Source organism: Hemitrygon akajei, chromosome 1 (assembly GCF_048418815.1).
Source record: "Hemitrygon akajei chromosome 1, sHemAka1.3, whole genome shotgun sequence".
Lineage (NCBI taxonomy): Eukaryota > Metazoa > Chordata > Chondrichthyes > Myliobatiformes > Dasyatidae > Hemitrygon > Hemitrygon akajei.
The window spans coordinates 6711400-6735502 of NC_133124.1; the positions used below are offsets into that span (position 1 = coordinate 6711400).

General features: G+C 41.5%; 1 protein-coding gene across 2 annotated transcripts in view; it reads right to left on the reverse strand.

The window, feature by feature from the left end:
- Nucleotides 1–14144: 14144 nt before the first annotated feature.
- The window catches only part of taf2 (TAF2 RNA polymerase II, TATA box binding protein (TBP)-associated factor), a 110822-nt gene continuing 100863 nt past the window's right edge, over nucleotides 14145–24103 (reverse strand). For both annotated transcript variants that reach the window (XM_073028318.1, XM_073028229.1), the window contains exons 25-26: nucleotides 20853–20958; nucleotides 14145–15990 (exon numbers count right to left, since the gene is read on the reverse strand). In XM_073028318.1, the coding sequence (XP_072884419.1) occupies nucleotides 15725–15990; nucleotides 20853–20958 (372 nt within the window). In that variant the 3' untranslated portion in view covers nucleotides 14145–15724. The remainder of the gene's footprint in view (nucleotides 15991–20852; nucleotides 20959–24103) is intronic.

Here is a 24103-nt window from a genome sequence, read left to right on the forward strand (position 1 = left end):
ATAGTGTAACATTTTTGTCTAGGGAATTGTGCAGATAGGTTCACTATTTAACAAAAGCAATGAAACAGCACAGGAACTTATAGTTTGTGTTCTAGTTGAGAGGAAATGAAACAAAAATATCATGATGTAACTACATATTTTGATTTCATAGGAACAATACTCTAATGAAGAATATACATTTGCCAATTAAGAAACATTCCTTTTTTAAAAATCTACTGATAATATAAATCTTCATATTTTTTCCCAATAAGCTATCTTCAATAAATTTGAATCAGTTAAACGTAAATGTCATTTGGATATGATTTAAGGCTTTAATATTTATTGTCACTGTTTTACCATGAATTAGCTTATGTAATGATTTCCTTTAACTAATTCAAACCATGAGGCTTTGGAAACTTCAGGAGAATCAATGTTGCAATAATCAGATGTTGGATCCTAATGATGTTCAGAAGTCAAGAGCATAAACTTCATGGTTACAGCCAAGAAGTGCTCAGTGTTACAAGAACAAAGAACAAAGAAAGAAAGAAAGAAAGAAAGGATCAAAGAAGAGAAGAATTCAAAGAAAACAGATTAAAAAAAGAACAAAGAGATCAAAGAAAGAGAACAGAGAAAATAAAACAAAGAAAATACAGTAGAGGAGATCAAAGAAAGAAGAGAACCAAGTCATATTCATCCCTACAAAAACTTGTTTGGACTGAAAAGATAACAACGATCCAGTGATAACAATTAACCTATTACCTGACAGCTGCTACAGAAAAACTATGAATAATTATACACATATATACGTGATTATATAAAAATACAAACAAGCATAAGGAAAATTATAACTACAACAAAACTACAAGGTAAATAACAATTCTACACCTTGATCCAACACAGACGTAGGCTAATAGTGGCAAGTAAAATTAACTGAACCTTCTCCAGGGACAGCACATCTTTCCTTAGATACTCTACTCCACAGAAACAGGCCCTTCGGCCCATCTAGCTGTACTGGACCTTTAATCTGCCTCGTTCTATCAACTTGTACCTGGACCATGGCCTTCCATACTCCTCCCAAATCCACCAAGCACAAGGGCAGAGCGACACCACCACCTGCAAGTTACATAAGAACATAAGACATAGGAGCAGGAGTAGGCCAAACAGCCCCTCAAGCCTGCTCCGCCATTCAACAAGATCATGGCTGATTCAATCTTAACTCTAGTTTTCACCGAATCCCACAAGGCAACAGTGCTAACCAACAGGGCACAATGCCGCCCATTTTATTTTATTATTCATCCCGCCCAAACCCATGTGATCACCCGGGGAAAAAAAACCGAGTTGCCAATTGAGGAGAAAAAATCTGGAAAATTCCTCTCCAACCCATCCAGGCTATCGAAAACTGATCCAGGAGATCACATGGCTGATCTAAACCTAGCCTCATGTCCACTTACCTGCTCGCTCACCGTATCCCCTAATGCCATTTTTATCCAGGAAAATGTCCATCTCCGTTTTGAATTTATTGAGTGTAGTAGCTTCCACAGCTCTCTGGGGCAGTAAATTCCACAGTCCCACTACCCTCTGAGTGAAGAAATTTCTCCGCATCTCAGTCCTGGAACGGCATCCCCTTATTTTAAGATTATGCCCCCTAGTCCTAGTTTCACCCATCATTGGGAACATTCTCCCCGCATCCACCCGATCAAGCCCCTTCACAATCTTATATGTTTCAATAAGATCGCCTCTCATTCTTCGGAACTCCAATGAGTAGAGTCCCAATCTACTCAACCTCTCATCATACATCAACCCACCCATCCCCGGAAATAACCTAGTGAACCTTCTCTGCACTGCCTCGAGAGCCAGTATGTCCTTTCTTAAATATGGACACCAGAACTGCACGCAGTACTCCAGGTGTGGTCTCACCAATACCCGGTACAACTGCAGTAAGACCTCCCTGTCCTAGTACTCCATCCCCCTAGCAATAAAGCCAGCATTCCATTGGCCTTCTTGACCACCTGCTGCACTTGCATACTAACTTTTTGTGTTTCCTGCACCAGGACCCCCAGATCCCTTTGCACAGAAGCACTTTCCAGTTTCTCTCCATTTAGATAATAACTTGCTCTATTATTTTTCCTGCCAAAGTGCAAGACCTCACACTTGTCAGTATTATATTTCATCTGCCAAATGTCTGCCCAATCACTCAGCCTATCTATGTCCCCCTGCAGGGTTTCAATGTCCTCCGCACTCCTTACACTCCCTCCCATCTTTGTGTCATCAGCAAACTTCGATACGTTGCACTTAGTCCCTTTCTCCAAATCATTAATATAGATTGTAAAGAGTTGGGGTCCCAACACCGACCCCTGCGGAACACCACTAGTCACCAACTGCCAAGTTGCCCTTGAGGGTGCACATCGTTTAAATGTGAAAGTATATTGCACCAATGCATCACTATCACTAAACCCCTTATTCGACCACACTTTGGGAGCACCTAACCACCCCCCACCCCCCAAATGACTCCAGCAACTCAAGGAGTCAAGGGTAATCTTGTAAGCTAGTCTTGCTATGCCCAGTCCTAAAACTGAATAAAAATTAATATTACAAAATAACCCAGGATATGATCACTAATAAAAAAGTGAGTTACAGCAGGATTACAGGATGCAAAAGTAAGTGGTGATGGTTTTAGAAGAATAAAAATGTGTGTATTGTTGATTGAAATTTAAAGATGAAATTACTTCCCTACTCTCATGATATCTTCTTTTCAGAAGACTGAAAGGTTTGTGCAATTTTTATTTGACCTCTCTTTTGGTTCATGTAATTTGCAAACACTAAAATGGGATACGTCATTTGTGTTGCAAGTCCAGGCCGGTTCATCTGATTGCAATCAGGATGTATCCAGCTTCACATCCCTCAGTGAAGCTCCACCATGGACGGTCCCAAGCCCAACTGTGAAAGGAGGAGGGTTGTTTTGTCAACGGGTTGAACAGGGCATGACTGAGCAAGTGCGTGGAGATTGGCCAGTGAGAACAGCGGGAAAATTTTAAAAGTAAGACAGATTTACAGAGCGGGTGTGAGAGTAGAGGGAGACAGAGTCGGAAGACTTAGATAGATAGATGATAGATAGATAGATAGATACTTTATTCATCCCCATGGGGAAATTCAACTTTTTTTTTCCAACGTCCCATACACTTGTTGTATCAAAACTAATTACATACAATACTTAACTCAGTAAAAAATATGATATGCATCTAAATCACTATCTCAAAAAGCATTAATAATAGCTTTTAAAAAGTTCTTAAGTCCTGGCGGTAGAATTGTAAAGCCTAATGGCATTGGGGAGTATTGACCTCTTCATCCTGTCTGAGGAGCATTGCATCGATAGTAACCTGTCGCTGAAACTGCTTCTCTGTCTCTGGATGGTGCTATGTAGAGGATGTTCAGAGTTTTCCATAATTGACCGTAGCCTACTCAGCGCCCTTCGCTCAGCTACCGATGTTAAACTCTCCAGTAATTTGCCCACGACAGAGCCCGCCTTCCTTACCAGCTTATTAAGACGTGAGGCGTCCCTCTTCTTAATGCTTCCTCCCCAACACGCCACCACAAAGAAGAGGGCGCTCTCCACAACTGACCTATAGAACATCTTCAGCATCTCACTACAGACATTGAATGACGCCAACCTTCTAAGGAAGTACAGTTGACTCTGTGCCTTCCTGCACAAGGCATCTGTGTTGGCAGTCCAGTGTAGCTTCTTGTCTAACTGTACTCCCAGATACTTGTAGGTCTTAACCTGCTCCACACATTCTCCATTAATGATCACTGGCTCCATATGAGGCCTAGATCTCCTAAAGTCCACCACCATCTCCTTGGTCTTGGTGATATTGAGACGCAGGTAGTTTGAGTTGCACCATATCACAAAGTCCTGTATCAGTTTCCTATACTCCTCCTCCTGTCCATTCCTGACACACCCCACTATGGCCGTGTCATCAGCGAACTTCTGCACATGGCAGGACTCCGAGTTATATTGGAAGTCTGATGTGTACAGGGTGAACAGGACCGGAGAGAGTATGGTTCCCTGCGGCGCTCCTGTGCTGCTGACCACCGTGTCAGACCTACAGTCTCCCAACCGCACATACTGAGGTCTATCTGTCAAGTAGTCCACTATCCAATCCACCATGTGAGAGTCTACTCCCATCTCCGTTAGTTTGTGCCTTAGGCGAGGTAGGTTATCTGTTTAAAATAAAGACAGAAAGAATGTGTGTGAGGCCGGTGTTCTGTGTTTGGTGTGTCAGATGTGGGAGGTCCTGGAGTCTTCCAGCCTCCCGGACGATCACATCTGTACCAGGTGTGTCGAGCTGCAGCTCGTTAGGGACTGCATTAGGGAACTGGAGATGCAGCTCGATGACCTTTGTCTGGTCAGGGAGAGAGAGGAGGTGATAGAGAGGAGCTATAGGCAGGTGGTCACCCCGGGACCACAGGAGACAGAGAAGTGGGTAACAGTCAGGAGAGGGAAGGGCAAGAAGCAGGTACTAGAGAGTACCCCAGTGGCTGTCCCCCTTAACAATAAGTGTTCCTGCTTGAGAACTGTTGGGGTGGGGGGAGAACAGCCTACCTGGGGAAAGCAACAGTAGTCGTGTCTCTGGCACAGAGTCTGGCCCTGTGGCTCAGAAGGGTAGGGAAAGGAAGAGGATGGCATCAGTGATAGGGGACTCTATAGTTAGGGGGTCAGACAGGTGATTCTATGGATGCAGGAAAGAAACACAGATAGTAGTTTGCCTCCCAAGTGCCAGGGTCCAGGATGTTTCTGATCACATCCATGATATCTTGAAGTGGGAAGGAGAATAGCCAGAGGTCGTGGTACATATCGGTACCAAAGACGTACGTAGGAAAAGGGAGGAGGTCCTGAAACAGACTACAGGGAGTGAGGAAAGAAGTTGAGAAGCAGGACCACAAAGGTAGTAATCTCAGGATTACTGCCTGTGCCACGTGACAGTTAGTATAGCAGTAGAATGAGGTAGGGGTTAAATACATGGCTGAGGGATTGGAGCAGGGGGCAAAGATTCAGATCTCTGGATCATTGGGACCTCTTCTGGTGTGACCAGTACAAAAAGGATGGGTTGCACTTGAATCCCAGGGGGACCAATATCCTGGCGAAGAGGTTTACAAAAGCTATCAGGGAGAGTTTAAACTAGAGTTGCTGAGGGGTGGGAACCGAACTGAAGAGATGGAGGAAGAGGCAGTTGGCTCACAAATAGAGAAAACTTGGAGACAGTGTGAAAGGGAGGATAGGCAGGTGATAGAGAAGGGACACACTCAGACCGATGGTTTGAGATGTGTCTGTTTTAATGCGAAGAGTATCATGAACAAAGCAGATGAGCTTAGAGCGTGGATCAGCACTTGGAGCTATGATGTTGTGGCCATTACAGAGACTTGGATGGTGCAGGGGCAGGAATGGTTACTTCAAGTGCCGGGTTTTAGATGTTTCAGAAAGGATAGGGAGGGAGGCAAAAGAGGTAGGGGCGTGGTACTGTTGATCAGAGATAGTGTCACGGCTACAGAAAAGGAGCAAGTCATGGAGGAGTTGTCTACGGAGTCTCTGTGGATGGAAGTTAGGCATAGGAAGGGGTCAATAACTCTACTGGGTGTTTTTTATAGACCATCCAATAGTAACAGGGACATCAAGGAGCAGATAAGGAGACAGATTCTGGAAAGGAGGATGAGAGGTGATCTGATAGAGGTGTTCAAGATGATGAGAGGCATTGATCATGTGGATAGTCAGAGGCTTTTTCCCAGGGCTGAAATGGCTGCCACAAGAGGGCACAGGTTTAAGGTGCTTAGGAGTAGGTACAGAGGAGTTGTCAGGGGTAAGTTTTTTTATGCAGAGAGTGGTAAGTGCGTGGAATGGGCTGCCGGCAATGGTGGTGGAGGTGGATACGATAGGGTCTTTTAAGAGACTTTTAGATAGGTACATGGAGCTTAGAAAAATAGAGGGCTATGGGTAAAGCCTCGGTAGTTCTAAGGTAGGGACATGTTCAGCACAGCTTTGTGGGCCGAAGGGCCTGTATTGTGCTGTTGGTTTTCTATGTTTCTAGCAACCACATCCTGTAAATTTCCAGAGCTACAGAAATGCCAAGAGAAGCTCTAGAGAGACATTATCCCTGGGAAAGGAAGGATCTTCTATCTAGAAGACACATAAATGTACAACACCTGGGAACAATTTGAAAGACTCTTCCAGGTCAGAGGACTCGGGTGAGCTCATGTCATTGGCCTAAGCCCAATGGGGCTTAAGAATACACCTCAATTAGGAATGCAAAGTAAACATCCAGAATCATTCATTCTCATTACTAACGAATTGGGCTCACTTGCGATGCCTCCTTTTGTGGACTAGCAATGCTGTGATCAGTCTTGCCCATCAGTCTAAACACCAATTCATCAGAGCTCCTCACATGGCATCTGTGGATTAGTCCGTAAGCCATAGGAGCAGAATTTGCCCCACCATGTCATTATGGCTGTTCCAATTTTCCTTTCAGTCCAAAACTCCTGCCTTCTCTCCTTTCAAGGATTCTACAACTCATGTTCTCGGTATTATTAATTTATACATGTTTCTATTATCTCAATATGCTTTCTTTTGCACATAGGTTGTCTGTCAGTCATTATGCATAGTTCATCATAAATTCTATTGTATTTCATTTTCTGGTAAATGCCTGCAAGAAATGGTCATACTGTGCAAAACTCTTGGGCTCTCTCTCTATCTCCCTATCTATCTATCTATCTATATATATATGTGTGTGTCTAAGACTTTTGCACAGTACTATACTTGTCAACTTGGAGCAGAGAGTCACTTGGTAAATTGGGCAGGAGCAAAATAAGTTGGGAATAGTGAGGGTGGGGCACCATGGGAAGGGTATGGGACAGGTGGCAGATGAGTTCCAGGGGCAGTGAATGTTGGTGTGGATACAGACATATTCAGCCCTGAGACACCAGGCAAAGTCATTGGTTTATTGATCATTACAGAATGTCTCTCTGGTGTTTCCCGCTCCATCCCCTTCCCCTTTTCTTAACCATGATTAACTTCTCACTGCCCCCTTCCCACTCTCAGTCTACAATAGAGTCCCATTTCAGAATCAAGTTTATCATCACTCATATTTGTCATTGATTTTTTTGCAGCAACAGTACAGTGCAATACATAAAAATTTACAGTATAATGTACAGCACAGTTTACATCCTAGTGATATTGAGTATGAGTCTAAGGCTTTTGCACCAAACTGTATATTTTGATAATAAATTTACTTTGACATTGTATTTATTTGCATTCTGTTTCTCAACTTTTTGATTACTGCACAAACTCTGATTACTGTTGCCTCTTTTGTCTGTGAAGGTAATGCAGTTCCAATTGTTACGTTTCCTGATAATTCTTTATCAAACTGGAAAGAAAATATTTCTAGGAAACTTGCCATATTAATCACTTTAACGTTTCCTCCCCCCCCCCCCGCCCCACATCAATTATTTATCCTCTTGTTTAGATATAATCAGACAAAGTTAGGAATCAAAAGTTTGAGCGCAGTTGCAGATTAGCAGGAGTGATGGCTGAAAGATTATAGCTGGGAGCTCAATGTCCAGGATACATGTTGTATTGAAAGGACAGGCAGAGGAGTTGCTCTGTTGGTAAAAAAATGAAATCAAATTATTAGAAAAAGGTGACATAGGGTCAGAGGTTGTTGAATCATTCTGAATAGAGCTAAAGAGCAACAAAGGTAAAAAGACTTTGATGGGAGTTGTATGCAGATCCCCAAACAGTAGTAAGGATGTGGCTTACAAATTATAACAGGAAATAGAAAATGCATGCCAAAAGGACAATGTTATAATAGTCTTGGGGGATTTCAATATGCAGGTAGATTGGGAAAATCAGGTTGGTGTTGGATTCCGGGTGGGGGGGGGGGGGGGGGGTATTTCTTGAGTTTCTGCAAGATGGCTTTTTAGACCAGCTCATGGTTGAGCCCACTTGGGGATTGGCTATTCTGGATTGGGTGTTGTGCAATGAACCAGAATTGATTAGAGAGCTTAAAGTAAAAGAACTCTTAAGGGCAAGTGATCATAAATGATCAAATTCACCCTGAAATTTCCAAAGGAGAAGCTAAAGTCAGATGTATCAGTATTACAGTGAAGTAAAGCGAATTACAGAGACTTTAAGAAAGGAGCTGGCCAGAATTGATTGGAAAAGAATACTGGCAGGGATGACAGCTGAGCAGCTATGGCTGGAATTTCTGGAAGCCATGGGAGATATACTTCCCAAAGCGGAACAAGTATTCTAAAGGAAAGATGATGCAACCATGGCTAACAAGAGAAGTCAAAGCCAAAGAGAGGGCATATAATTAAGGAGCCGAGAGGTAATGTTGCAGCTATATAGGACCCTGGTCAGAAACTGCTTGGAGTACTGTGCTCAGTTCTGGTCGCCTCACTACAGGAAGGATGCAGAAACCATAGAAAGGGTGCAGAGGAGATTTACAAGAATGTTGCCTGGATTAGGGAGCATGCCTTATGAGAATAGGTTGGGTGAACTTGGCCTTTTCTCCTTGGAGCGACAGAGGATGAGAGGTGACCTGATGGAGGTGTATAAGATGATGAGAGGCATTGATTGTGTGGATAGTCAGAGGCTTTTTCCCAGGGCTGAAATGGTTGCCACAAAAGGGTACAGTTTTAAGGTAGTGGGGAGTAGGTTTTTTACGCAGAGAGTGGTGAGTGCGTGGAATGGGCTGCTGGCAATGGTGGTGGAGGTGGATATGATAGGGTCTTTTAAGAGACTTTTGGATAGGTACATGGAGCTTAGAAAAACAGAGGGCTGTGGGTAACCCTAGTAATTTCTAAGGCAGGGACATGTTCAGCACAATTTTGTGGGCCGAAGGGCCTGTATTGTGCTGTCGGTTTTCTGTGTCTATAATAGAGCAAAGATTAGAAGGCAACTAAAAAAAGTCATCAAGATAAAGAAGGAATCCGAAAGTAAGCTAGCCAATAATATTAACGAGGATACCAAAAGTTTATTCAGATACATAAAGTGTAAAAGAGAGTCGAGTGGATATTGGACCACTGGAAAACTATGCTGGAGAGGTAGTAATGGGGGACAAGGAAATAGTGGACGAATTGAATGAGTATTTTGCATCAGTCTTGACTAAGGAAGACACTAGCAGGATGATGGAAGTTCCAGGTGTTGGGGGCATGAAGTGTGTGAAGTTACCATAACTAGAGAGAAGTTTCTTGGGAAACTGAAAGGCCGGAAGGTAGATAGGTCTCCTGGACCAGATGGTGTAAACCCCAGAGTTCTGAAAGAGGTGGCTGAAGAGATCATGGAGGCAATAGTAATGATCTTTCAAGAATCACAGATAATCAGTTCATTGGTTTTGCTGATGTTGAGAGAGGTTGTTGTTGTGCACCATTTAGCCAGAAATTTAATCTCCCTCATGGTCAGAGAAATCAGCATATAAAATATAGGAGCATAAATAGGCCATTTGGCCCATTAAGTCTGCTTCACTTATCACTTTTATTTCCCTTTGCACTCCCATGATAACTGTACAAATCAATGAAACTACTAATAGATTTCTGGCCATCTGCACTGTAACAAGGAGGTCTAACATAAGCTTGAGAAAGAGCAGTTCTCCATCCATCTGGGCATGCTGCAAAGGTAAGGGGCTGAGGAAGGAGGAATCTGATAGGACCATGGAAGAGGGGCACCAGAAGGAAGTTACCAGCATTTCTGATTTTAGTTGAAACTTCAGGCAACTTCTTCTCAAAACACCTTTGAAACAAACTTTGAAATTTCATCCACTATTGAAAGTATAAAGACATTTTTTGAAAGGAAATGGGTACCTGTGTTCATTGCTTGGGTTGTGACATTTAGAAAGATCTAGAAAGCAAAACTATACCTCTTGCCAAAGAGGGAAATTACAGTTGAAGCACATATTGGAGTCATACCAAAGGAGAGAATTGTAACACCTGCAAAATAATCACATTTGCTTAACTATTGTAACTTAAAAGTTTTAGTAAGGACTCAATTCACTGAGGTGTTTAAAAATATGTACAGATATGCAGTGTTTGCTGGCATTAGAAACACAGCCAGTAGACGCAATGTAATAAAAGACAGACAAGAAGATTTAACGGAACGTGGTCTGTCTAGAAAGCCACAAGTTCAAAGATTTAAGGCTGCTTTGCATTGATACCTTGAAAACTGTACAAAGTAATTTTTGGAAGCACCCAGCATCGATGGATCAAAGAAACTAAAGCAGCAGGTTGGCTCTTAAAGTATTTAACAAAGCACAATGTAATAAACTGAATTACCATCAGAAAAAGTACAGATCACACCAAACTTCCCGTATTTGGTTATAAGACCTTTTGATATATTTTGCCAATAATTTCCAGACAGTTTACGTCCTGTGGGTCACTGAGAGCAAACATTAAAAAGTACTCCTGCAACTCTAGATCCAGGAGTAGGGATAACATCCAGTCAAAATCAATTAATGCGTAGCTGACAGGTCTGAAGTAACAGAGCAAAGCAGATCAAATTACGGGTGGAATTAAAATCCTTGACTGTATTAAAAGCAAAGCTCAGTTTTGAAACAAGTTCACTTCCAAACATAAAACAGGGAAGTAGATGGTATTATTTCAATCCAAGGCTAATTAAAGATATGACAGATTCTGTCCTGGCCTATGGAATAATATGAAACTTATCATTTGGTCTGTCATATCAAGACAGGGCATGAACTCCTATAGAGTAAAATCCAGCATAAACTAAATATTAAATCTTTGTCTAATGAGCCACCAAATATTGATATGTTTACCATCAGTCTCTCTTCAACATCATGGCGGTCCACTAAAAGGTGTCCAAACTAAAATGCAGAAGTCCACTAATGTGAGTCCTGCACAATGACTAGGAAAGCACAAGCTTGCTTTCATTAAAAAAACTCTGCTTCGGCTACAGGCTTCATCGTTTCTTCCGAGCACGATTACAGCCTGAAATCATTTTCAGAACAGCTTCTTCCCCCACCCCCGTCATCATCAGATTTCTGAATAGACAATGAACCAACTCATGAACATTACCTTTTTTAGGCTCTATTTATTTAATTATTTAAAATTTTATTTCATATACATTACCTTCCTCTGGTGTCCCTTCTTCTTCCCTTTCTCTTATGGTCCACTCTCCTCTCCTATGATTCTTTCTTCTTCAGCTCTTTACCACTTCCACATATCACCTCTCAGCTTCTCACTTTATACCCCCCACTTGGTTTCACCTATCACCTTCTAGCTTGTACCCTTTCCCCTACCTTCTTCCCCCTTTCCTTTCCGGAGCTGATGAACGGTCTCAGCCGAAAACAGACTGTTTATTCCTTTCCATAGATGCTGCCTGACCGGCTGAGTTCCTGCAGCACTTATTGCATGTTACTTCATACTGCTCTATCCGTATTTTCTGCTTTCTTTGATCAATTTTCTGTTCTCCTAGTTAGAATCAACTTGAATTTTATTTCTTGCTTTTGCCTAAAGCACTCTCCAATTCTGAATTGATTCAGATTTTTGGAACACAGGATCAGTCAACTTTCCAGTAACCTACAGTACTGTGCAAAAGACTAAAACATACACACACATGTGTGTGTGTATATATATAGCTAGAATGACTAAGACTCTTGCTCAGTAATGTATTTGTTAATGTGGAGCACGGTGGGACAGGTAGTGGAGGAGGAGTGCCAGAGGCAGGGTATGGTATGAGTGCAGACAACAGGCAAGGTTATTTGATTCCAAACAATTGGTTTATTGATCATTACAGAATGTCTCTCTGGTGCTTCCTGCTCCTTTTCTCTTTTCCAAACAATGATACCCCTCTCCCTGCCTCCTTCCCACTCTCAGTCTACAATAAAGACCCATATCAGAATCAGGGTTATCATCACTCACATATGTCATGAAATTTTTTTTTGTGTGGCAGCATCAATGGATGCTGCCTGACCTGCTGAGTTCATTCAGCTTGTTTGTACGTGTTTATTTGACCACAGCATTTGCAGTGTACTTTGTGTTTATATATGTGCCTAAGACTTTTGTACAGTACTGCAAGTAAATGGATTGCAGTATTCCTGATCTAATTATCCACTTCATTTAACCTCCCCAGTTGTAAAATCTAAACAATTTTTTTTCAACTGGGTGAACCGCGCCTGATTGTTTCAGACTATGAATTAGATTTCAACTGTTGAACAAATTTATGAATAATTAATAAAATACACAATCATCAGTTCAGCAGTTATTAAACTTGATGGATTAGCAACACAGTAAACCAAATTGTCATTTAAACCATACATGGATACAGCCAAATGAGACAGTGTTCCCCTGGGGCCAAGGAGCAAAAAATATACATGCGCATTCAAAATTAAAAGAAAGGGGAAAAACCATAGTCAGCTAAGAAAACACACTTTTAGCCCAAGACCCTGAGTGATAAGTCCTGCAAATTAATGGTTCCCAGCAATCTAGCCAGCAAAATTCCACCAATCCAACACTGGAGGGCAGCACCGACAGGAGAGGAAACACCCAGCCAAGCCCGGACACACAACAAAGCAAGCCTGCGGCTTGAGGCCTAGTCCTTATCACAACTGAGGTGATACAGCTGCCTCGACCCCTGCCTCCACAACAAACAAGGGGAAGTGGGCTTGCAGCAATCAATGTCCAACAGGGTCTTGTTTTACTTAATCAACACCCAACATGAATCCAAGATGTGAAAACCCCAGGAATAGAAAATGGAGAATGAAATTTAACCAACTGCATCAATTAAAGCATAAATTTGATGAAATATAAACCATGGGTTCCCATTCCTAACCTGGGATCCATGGACCCCTTAATGACATTTGTCCATGACATAACGTACTGGTTAGGCACAGGAGTACATTCAGTTAGAGACTCATTCCACTGAGATGTAACACTGAGCGTCATAGGAAGTCATTCCTACCTGTGGCCATCAAACTTTACAACTCCTCCCTCGGAGTGTCAGACACCCTGAGGCAATAGGCTGGTCCTGGACTTAGTTCCACTTGGCATGATTAACTTATTATTATTTATGGTTTTATATTGCTATATTTCTTCACTATTCTTGGTTGGTGCGGCTGTAACACAAAACCCAATTTCCCTTGGGATCAATAAAGTATGTCTGTCTGTACATTTTTCTGACATTAAATTTGACCTTTGATATGGAGACTATTATAGAATAATTGACCTATCAAACACATATTGATCAATAATCAGCTGAGGAAATCAATGGGCTGAGCAGTAGAGCAGCATCTGTGGGAGGAAAAGAACTGATGTTTCATATTGAAAACCTGTCAGTTGCTGTGTTATATTTGACATTATCAACACAAACAGCATCAAGTTCCATCAAATATCATTGATCATATAAATTTATAAACAATATTACATTGTATTTTATACAGTAAGTGCATTGTACTTGAATTATAAACTCAAATAATCATAATGTACTTCCAAACTAAATGTCACAAATTCACATCTTCTATTTCCCGTTCCAATAAGCACATGAAACAGATTCTCTTTACTTATCACCGTTACCTCCATGAGTTTTATCATCATAAAGACAGCTAAATGCTCAAATTAAAATCATTTCCTTAACGCTTAAGAATGCAAACCTGTGGTTTATTAATGGTTCTAACTCTGCCATAGATGAGTTTCACAGGCCAGCTGTGAAAGGAGGAAGTTTGGGCAAAGAGGCTGGCAACCCCACCCTGTAACAACCCAGAGCTACAGAAACACCAACAGAAGCTCCAAAGACCTCATTTCTGGGAGAGAAAGGATCTTTGATAATGGGCTACACATGGGGACAACTTGAAAGACTGACCCAGGACAGAGGACTCTGGTGAGCTGTTGGTCAACAGCTTATACCCCAGTGGGGGTGATGGGATGGGAAGAAAAAGGAGAAGGAGAAGAAGAAGAATAGTTTTGGATTTTCATTATATAAGGCAATACTCAAAGTTATATTGTTAAGCAGAAAGGAGCAGAAGCTTTTAATTCCTGATTCATTGAGTCTACTTAGTAGATACCTGTGGTGCTGAGATGATAAATAAAAAGCAACAATTCCATTTAGTATTTCAGATACACTGGTCAACAAATCCAGATCTAAAATAACAGAGAGCTGCACAAAACTGTGTAATGTGAATGTTTACCTTTATTACAATATAGTAATACCTGGAGTGAAGGAAATAAAAAAATGTTTACTTTTGAGTCCAAAGACAAATAGTTGACATTCTAACAGCCCTAAGTTATAATGCTCAGCACAAACTTAAATCACTAATATTGCAACTCAGTGCACTCTAATCCCTGTTCAGATTTAGAGCACATACAGTATGCCACATTCACATTGATCTAACAATAATTATAAGTTATGTATGGAAACAAGTCCAGTTGATGAAGTGCTGTTTCTTCAGTTTTAATGTTCAACTTCAGACTTGGAACTTCATTATTCCTATTTTAAGGAAGGTAAAAAATGTTATTTGAAAACCCCAAGTGGCTGTAAGGGGACTAATAAAAAATCAAGATTTGTGGGTGTATTTGTGGGAGAACTGTTTTTTTCCCTCCCATGTATGATGAGGAAGTTACTTATTGAACAAGATTGGAAAGTATGAAGTTTGAATTAAAGTCTTGTACAATATTGTTCATGAACAAGTATTAGAAATAACACTTCCTTATAATGAAGTAAACAAAAAGCTAACGAAACAATGAGGAGGAAAGGACTTTTAGGTAATGAGGAAAAGAAAAGTTACTTGCACTCACAACAGACACAATCATGGAAGAGCAAACATTTTATTGTACAAACTTATATGGACCCCAGGGCATTGTTATAAAACCTGATTATATTTACTACAAATGATTCTCATCTTTTAAAAGACCATGTTCCACAAGTCCTCGGATGCAACTAAAAAGAATCAGCACCATCATCGTTAACAATATATCACAAATGCCAATTAGAGATTGACAGCCACTTAGGAACAATTTTTAAAATAAGTAAAAAGGAGAGGAGGTTGACTTCATTACCGGGAGTAGACTACTGCTGACTGGGCTTCATGACTTTTTCATGGAATTGGAAAAATGTAATAAAACAAGAATCTGTAAAATTCTACGTCACATTTTCTTCTCTCCTTATTTTAGCATTATCCACCACTGTTTCCTGTCCACTGCTCCAACCTACCTGCATATTGAGGACGATCCATGGCATTTCACCAATTGCCTCGTGCAAGTTTCCACAGTACACTTGCTCAAGAATTTCTGGGTTGAGGTTTTCCTGCATTGCATGGTTAGTACCAATGAAATTCATTGTATCATGTTTACAATGAACATCATCTCACCAACAAACTTGTGCAGGACGAAAAAGCAGATACAAAGTGCCATGCACAGCGGAGTTCTACAAGCCAGTAAAACCATTGGGAAGATATACTTTCAAAGAACAGTGTAAGGCTATGTGGAAATGCAAGAATGGGGGTGGAGTGGAAAAGTTGTTGATTTTGAGCACTTTGTGAAAGCAAGGATGGTAAGTTTGGAGAAACCAGCAAACTGCAGTTTAGGTCAACTAAACCTGTGTGTCGAGGTACATATTCATTTTGTACATGTACATTGCGTAATACCATTAGTTTATAGGAAAGGTGGGCACAGAGGTTATCACCGTGGCCTTGCATTTGGTCCTTTTTTCCTTGCTCAGTTGTCGGGCTGCTTGGTCAATTCTCCATTTCGTTCAGTCAGAAATTGAAGGAGAATTAAGAGACCGTCCACTAGCTGGGCTGTTTGAGAAAGTAAACAGGTCTTTTTCTTTATCTTTCCCATCATGTTTGTGTTTATGCTTATGTTTGTGTTTATGCTTCTTCTTCTTTTTCTTGTGCTCATGATGGTGATGGTGGTGGTGGTCCCCATGCCTCGATGAGCTTGACTCTTTGCCAAGTGAAGGAACTGGGGTAGTTGGCATGGAAACCATGCCAGTTTCCACAGCTGGTGTTTCTTTCCCTATGGAAATAACAGACACCCAGTCATATTTTATGCTTATCATTTCTTACGCACTTTCATCATATACATCAATCCAGACTGACTGAATAATGATAAACTTATTACATGTAATATGCAAATATGTACACATACTGTCCGAGCATGCAAAATTAGCTCCAGGAGACTGAGCAGGTGAGATCCAACAGCCAGTAAGATGGATCTGCTATGCTTTGTGGAGAGCGAAGGGCATGACAAGTTACAGAAGTACATCCACTTCAGTCAAGGAAGACCCCAGTCGTGACAACTACTCGTACAACTGGACCCAGACTCCTGAGGTCGAGAGTGTGGAACTGTCTTGGTTGTCGAACACTTTGCACCATCCACCAAAAGCAGAATTTCTCAGTGGCTAACCATTTTAATTTCTGTCCCCATTCCCATTCTGACACGTCAGTCCAAGGCCTTCTCTTTAGCCATGCTGAGACTACTCTCCACCTAGTAACCTCCAACCTGAGGACATGAACATCACTTTCTCCTTCAGGTGATTTTTTTTCCTTTTCTTCTCCCCCCTTCCCTCTTTTTCTACTCCCCATTCTGGGCTCTTACCTATTCTCCTCACCTGCCTATCATCTCCCTCTTATTTCCCTTTCTCCCATGGTCCACTTTCCTCTCCTATCAGATTCCTTCTTCTCCAACCCTTTGTCTTTCCCAACCAGCTGGCTTCACCTATCACCTTCTAGTTTGTCCTCCCTCCCGTCCCCCCACATTTTTTATTCTGGTATCTTCTCCCTGCCTTTCCAGTCCCAACGAAGAGTCTCAGCCTGAAATGTTGACTGTTTATTCATTTTCATAGATGCTGCCTGACTTGCTGAGCTGCCCCAGCATTTTGTGCATGTTTCCCCAGTTCTACAACTTTTCTACTTTAAAAATTCTCCCTCACAAATTTCTTAGTGATATAGCAGTGGCCGCACAATCAGATTCAGGACAGCTTCCACGTCCATATTGTCACTTACAACTTGGACTCAATAGTCTCCATCAAATGTACAGAAGAAGAACTGCACAAAATCTGTCATTGCCAGGTACAACAGACAACCAATCAACACAGGAACCATCATAAATTGAGTGCAGTAGATGATAATGATGTTCACAATAACAATAATGGAAAAATAAGCATCCATCCCAGCACCATTACCGGCATTAGTTCTTACCAATTCATTGGTTCATCCCTATGAAAGTCCCCGTCTCCACTGGTGTAAAGCCACAGCTGTATCTATGTATCTTCTACGTTACATAGAAACATAGAAAATAGGTGCAGGGGTAGGCCATTCGGTACTTCGAGCCTGCACCGCCATTCAGTATGATCATGGCTGATCATCCAACTCAGAACCCTGTACCTGCTTTCTCTCCATACCCCCTGATCCCTTTAGCCACAAGGGCCATATCTAACTTACTCTTAAATATAGCCAATGAACCGGCCTCAACTGTTTCCTGTGGCAGAGAATTCCACAGATTCACCACTCTCTGTGTGGAGAAGTTTTTCCTCATCTCGGTCCTAAAAGGCTTCCCCTTTATCCTTAAACTGTGACCCCTCGTTCTGGACTTCCCCAACATCGGAAACAATCTTCCTGCATCCAGCCTGTCCAATCCCTTTAGAATTTTATACGTTTCAATAAGATCCCCCCTCAATCTTCTAAATTGCAGTGAGTATAAGCCTAGTTGATCCAGTCTTTCTTCATATAAAAGTCCTGCCATCCCAGGAATCAATCTGGAGAACCTTCTCTGTACTCCCTCTATGGCAAGAATGTCTTTCCTCAGATTAGGGGACCAAAACTGCACACAATACTCTAGGTGTGGTCTCACCAAGGCCCTGTACAACTGCAGTAGAACCTCCCTGCTCCTGTACTCAAATCCTTTTGCTAGGATCCTGTTGCTCTTGTAGGATCTCCTGAGTCAAAGGGGGCAGTATCACTCTCTCCTAATACTTTCAATCTCTGACTGGGATTACCTGCCCTTGAGCTTGTGCTGGTTTCAATATGGTACCAGGGATGTTAAGATGGCTAGAAAACATAAGGTGTGTTCGCCTTCATTAATCAGTAGATTGAGATCAGAAGTTGTGAGGTAACCTTGCAGCTCTATAAAACCCTAGTTGGACCACATTTGGAATATTGTATTCAGTTCTGGCGTCATTATAGAAAGGATGTGGAAGTTTTAGAGAGAGTGAAGAGGAGATTTACCAGGATGCTACTGGATTGGAGAGCATGCCTTGTGTACAAAGACTGAGCAAGCTAGAGCTCTTCTTTTTAAAGTGGAGGATGTGAGATGACTTGGAGGTGTACAAGCTAGATTGAGTGGACAGCCAAAGACTTTTTCGAAGGGTGGAAGTAGCTAATATGAGAGGGCGTAATTTTAAATTGATTGGAGGGAATTATGGGGGGCAGGGGGAATGTCTGAGGGGTAAGTGTTTTTTTAAAGAGAGTGGTGAATGTGTGGTATGTGCTGCTGGGGGTGGTGTTTCAGGCAGATTCATTAGGGGACTTTAAGAAATTCTTGAATAGACATACATGTTAGAATAATGGAAACACGAGGAAATCTGCAGATGCTGGAAATTCAAGCAACACACACCAATTTTGAATTTCCAGCTTTCCCCCAGCATTTTGTGTGTGTTGTTAGAATAATGGAGGTTATTTAAGAGGGAAAGTTCAAATCGATTTTAGAGTAGGTTAAAGGGTCAGCACAACATTGTGGGCCAAAGGGCCCATGCTGCACTGTAACATTTTCTGCTCTGTGTTCCAAGTCATTATTCAAATGAATGAGAGGCATTGACAATGGCTGGGAGAAAAATGAACAGTTGTAGTTTTACAGTTTAAGTTAATCGTAATTATTTAATTGATTTCAGTGCTTGTGTAAACTTAGTTTAAATGCAAAGGATATGTGCCAAATGTTATCAATTATAACAGTAAGATGTAATGCTGAGGCTTTTACTTGGAATATTGGGCCCCATTTCTAAGAAAGGATGTGCTGTCATTGGAGACGGTCCAGAGGAGGTTCACAAGAATGAACTATTCATTTACTTAGAGATGCAATGTGGTATAGACCTACTGGCCCTTTGAACCGCACTGAAAATGAAATTGAAAATGACTGCCCAGCAACCCTAGATAATTCATGGCACAATTTACATTGATCAATTTGAAGCAGAGGTCGATAGGTTCTTGATTAGTAAGGGTGTCACAGTTACGAGGAGAAGACCAAAGAATGGCGCTGAGCAGGATAATAATTGGCCAAGATTGAAATGCGAAGCAGACCTAATGGGCCAAGTAGCCTAATTCTGCTCCTATGTCTTATGGTCTAAATGTTCATGAATGCTATCAAGGTCCTGATCACATGAATAGCCTTTAACAGTTTGTGAGTCTAGATGAGTAGGACGTTGGGGTCGTGGGACCACACTACCTGTTAAAAGAGATTTCTGTCAGCTCAGCTGGCTGGCTGCGCTAAGACAGACCCCATGCTTCACTGGGAAACAGCTGCCTGCTTACAGTCAAGTCCCCAGAGGAAAATTGTGGCAGGACAAAGAACATTGATGGCCTAGTCACAGGTGGGTAACAATTTTTCAAGTAACAAAAAATCTGCCCAATGTTTTCTCCATTTCAGAAATGAAGTCTGAAACAGTCCAAAAAAATGACAAATTCTATTATTTATATTGAAAGCAACTTCAGTGGTCCATTGAACTCTCAGTTGGTCTGTTGTATATGCTGCAGACTGCGGATAATTGGCAAACTATTTCACTATTCATACTACAAGCCAGATCTTGTTCCAATGGTAGCTGATGTTTTTCCAATTATCCATTGGCCTCAACGTACTTGACTGAGTTAGAGCACTTCATTCAGCAAAAACAATAGTTCTTGTAATTCATCCCATATACATTTCAGCTATCAAATTTTTTGTGAATTTTTTCTGTTTTTTTTTACAACAAGTAATGACTCTAAACTTTGTATATTAACTGATGTGACCACCACACAAGTTCGTGCCTGAACAATGAGTCTACTAATCATCTATACAGACTCTTCCACACATCAGCTTACTATAACTAAGGACAATCTTTTCTTTCTGTTAATAAGACCATAAGATATAGGAGCAGAATTAGGCCATTTGGCCCCTTGAGTCTGCTCTGCCATTTCATCATGGCTGATCCAATTTTCCTCTTGGCCCTAATTTCCTACCCTCTCCCCATATCCCTTCATGCCCTGACCAATTAAGAATCTATCAACCTCTGCTTTAAATATACATAAAGACTTAGCCTCCACAGCTGTCTGCAGCAAAGAATTCCAGATTCACCACTCTCTGGCTAAAGAAATCGCTCAACTCTGTTCTAAGAGGATGCCCCTTTATTCTGAGGCTGTGTCATCTGGTCTTAGACTCTCCCACCATAGAAAACATCCTTTCCACATCCACTTGATAGGTTTAAATAAGGTCACCCCTCATTCTGCTGAATTTTAGTAAATACAGGTCCAGAGCCATCAGACACTCTTCATATGGCTAGACATTCAATCCTGGAATCATTCTCATGAACCTCCTTAGAACCCTCTCCAGTTTCACAACCTTTCTAAAAGAAAAGGGGTTTAAAACTGCTCACAATACTCTAAGCCTAACCAGTGCTTTAAAAAGTCTCAACATTATGTCCTTACTTTTATATTCCAGTCCTCTCGAAATGAATGCTAACATTGCATTTGCCTTCCTCACCACAGACTTAATCTGAAAATTAACCTTTATGGAATCCTACACGAGCACTCCCAAGTCCCTTTGTGCCTCAGTTTCCTGTATTTTCTCTCCATTTAGAAGATAGTCAACCCATTCATTTCAGTTATGATTAATGTATCGGTTTCTCCTACCTGGTGTAGATGGTCGTTCAAGTATGTTCAGTTGATGATATATAAAGGCCTGACTATCATGAACAGAGTCCATGTCAATCTCTTCATCTTCTTGAGAATTAGAAAACTAAAGAGAAAACAGAAAGAAGATGTTTCCCCTTCAAACTACAGATATAAATAGCTATGATTGGGAATTAAAATGTTAACTATCACTGCAATGATCAGTTCAGTTCCTAGAAACAAAGCAATAATGTCTGTAAATCTGCTGGGGAAGCCAGATCCAGTGTCTGTGAATCCACAAGTCCACTAAAGGCTGGAGGCCGAAGACAACAGCCTGTCCTGGAGTCGGAGGACAGTGTATTTGAGGAATGGCACCTTATTTCACTGTTCTTGCCTTGTTGCTAGGTATGTTCTGTTTTGCTGGGTTCTGTCTTGTTCCACCAAGCTGCGTGGACTTGGTACATTGGCACCAGAATGTGTGGCAAAATTTGTAGGTTATCCCAGCACACTCTTGGGTGTGTTGGCTGTTAATACTGTATGTTTCGATGTACATGTGATAAATAAATCTGAATTTGAGTTAACTTTTTAGGAATTCTGAATGTGATGTAAAATACTTTATAAAAATCCAAATTTACCACATTAGGTATGCAGGTATCCTTCTACCTTGTTGCTTACAGCCTCAAGAAGCCCTTAACAGTCCTGTGAACATGCTTCTAGTATAATATTAATTGGATGCTCTTACTCCCTTCATTTTCAGATCACTGATCACTTGTGTTAATAACAGATTATATTATTGATATGAGCTGAAGCAGCTTAAAAAAAGCTGAATATGAGAAGGTAACACTGAGTAAGAGCATCAAATTAATATTAAACAAGAGGCATGTTCACAGGACTGTTAAGGGTTTCTTGAGGCTGTAAGCAACAAGGTAGAAGGATACCTGCATATCTACTGTGGTAAATTTGGATTTTTATAAAGTATTTCACATCACACTCGGGATTCTTAAAACCAGAGACATCATGTTAAAAACTGGTTCACAGGCAAACGAAAGAGAGCAAGAATAAACAGAACGCCAGTAAAATGTCAGATTTTATGTAATTTGTGAGCTTGTGCAAGGATCAGCCCAGACTTCAGCTATTTACAGTCTTTATTAAGTTGGACACTCATTCTGCTGAGTACTTTCAGTTCCCAGCTCTGATGTACAGCTTCAATTCTTCACCTCATTCCAATTCTGCCCTCTGTCTGCTATGGTATTCCAATGTGGTCAGTGTTAGCTTCAGAAAAAAACAACACAACTCATCTTTCAGCTAGAATCCCACTAACCTCAGACTTCTGCTTTGAGTTTAACTTGAGAAGAGGAAATTTACCAGGATGTTGCCATAACTAGAGGGCATGTCTTATGAGAAGATGTTGAGTGAGCTAGGGGTTTTCTCTGGAGTGAAGGAAGATGACTTGATAGAGGAGTGGAAGATGATGAGAGGTACAGATAGAGCGGACAGCCAAAGACTTTTTCCCCAGAGTGGAAATGGCTAATACAAGGGGATGTCATTTTAAAGTGATTGGAGAAAAGCATAGGGGGAATGCCAGAATGCTCTTTACACAGAGAGTGGTAGGTGTTTGGAATACCCTGCCAGGGATGGCAGTAGAGACAGACACATTACGGGCATTCAAGAAACTCTTGGATAGGTACATGCATAATAGGAAAAATGGAGGGCTGTGTAGGAGGGAAGGGTTTGATTGATCTTGAGTTGGTTAAAAGGTCAGTACAATATCTTGGGCCAAAGGGCCTTCACTGTGCTGTAATATTCTACATTCAGACTGCAACCATTGCTTTCATTTCCTCTCAAAATCCACTTTTCTACTCAGGCTATTTAATAGAGATTGGCTCTAGCAGAGTTACTGGAAGAGGAATCGGGTTGGGTTTTAGTATAGGATAAGTAATGCTTGGATCCTTGTACCTCTTTCTTCCTTAGACTCAGAGTTTATCCTATACTCCCTCACTTTTTGCTGCAGATTCTCACATTTTCTCTGAACACATTATTTTTCTATAGTTGCATCATCATTACTTCTGCCTTCCATTATTACCACTCAATGCTTGACAACCGGGTCAGGTCACAGATCTCTCAGTGGGTGAGCATCTGGGGGACAGTGACCACTGCTCCCTGGCCTTTAGCATTATCATGGAAAAGGACAGAATCAGAGAGGACAGGAAAATTTTTAATTGTGGAAGGGCAAATTATGAGGCTATAAGGCTAGAATTTGCGGGTGTGAATTGGGATGATGTTTTACAGGGAAATGTACTATGGACATGTGGTCGATGTTTAGGGATCTCTTGCATGATGTTAGGGATAATTTTGTCCCGGTGAGGAAGATAAAGAATGGTAGGGTGAAGGAACCATGGGTGACAAGTGAGGTGCAGAATCTAGTCAGATGGAAGAAGGCAGCATACATGAGGTTTAGGAAGCAAGGATCAGATGAGACTACTGAGGAATATAGGGTAGCAACAAAAGATCTTAAGAAGGGGCTGAGGAGAGCAAGAAGGGGGCATGAGAAGGCCTTGGCGAGTAGGGTAAAGGAAAACCCCAAGGCATTCTTCAATTATGTGAAGAACAAAAGGTCGACAGGAGTGAAGATAGGACCGATTAGAGATAAAGGTGGGAAGATGTGCCTGGAGGCTGTGGAAGTGAGCGAGGTCCTCAATGAATACTTCTCTTCAGTATTCACCAATGAGAGGGAACTTGATTATGGTGAGGACAACATGAGTGAGGTTGATGTTCTGGAGCATGTTGATATTAAGGGAGAAGAAGCATTGGAGTTTTTAAAATACATTAGGACGGATAAGTCCCCGGGGCCCGATGGAATATTCCCCAGGCTGCTCCACGAGGCGAGGGAACAGATTGCTGAGCCTCTGGCTAGGATCTTTATGTCCTTGTTGTTCATGAGAATGGTACCAGAGGATTGGAGGAAGGCGAATGTTGTCCCCTTGTTCAAAAAAGGTAATAGGTATAGTCCGGGTAATTATAGACCAGTGAGCCTTACGTCTGTGGTGGGAAAGCTGTTGGAAAAGATTCTTAGAGTTAGAATCTATGGGCATTTAGAGAACCATGGTCTGATCAGGGACAGTCAGCATGGCTTTGTGAAGGGCAGATCGTGTCTAACAAGCCAGATAGAGTTCTTTGAGGAGGTGACCAGGCATATAGATGAGGGTAGTGCAGTGGATGTGATCTACATGGATTTTAGTAAGGCACTTGACAAGGTACCACAAGGTAGGCTT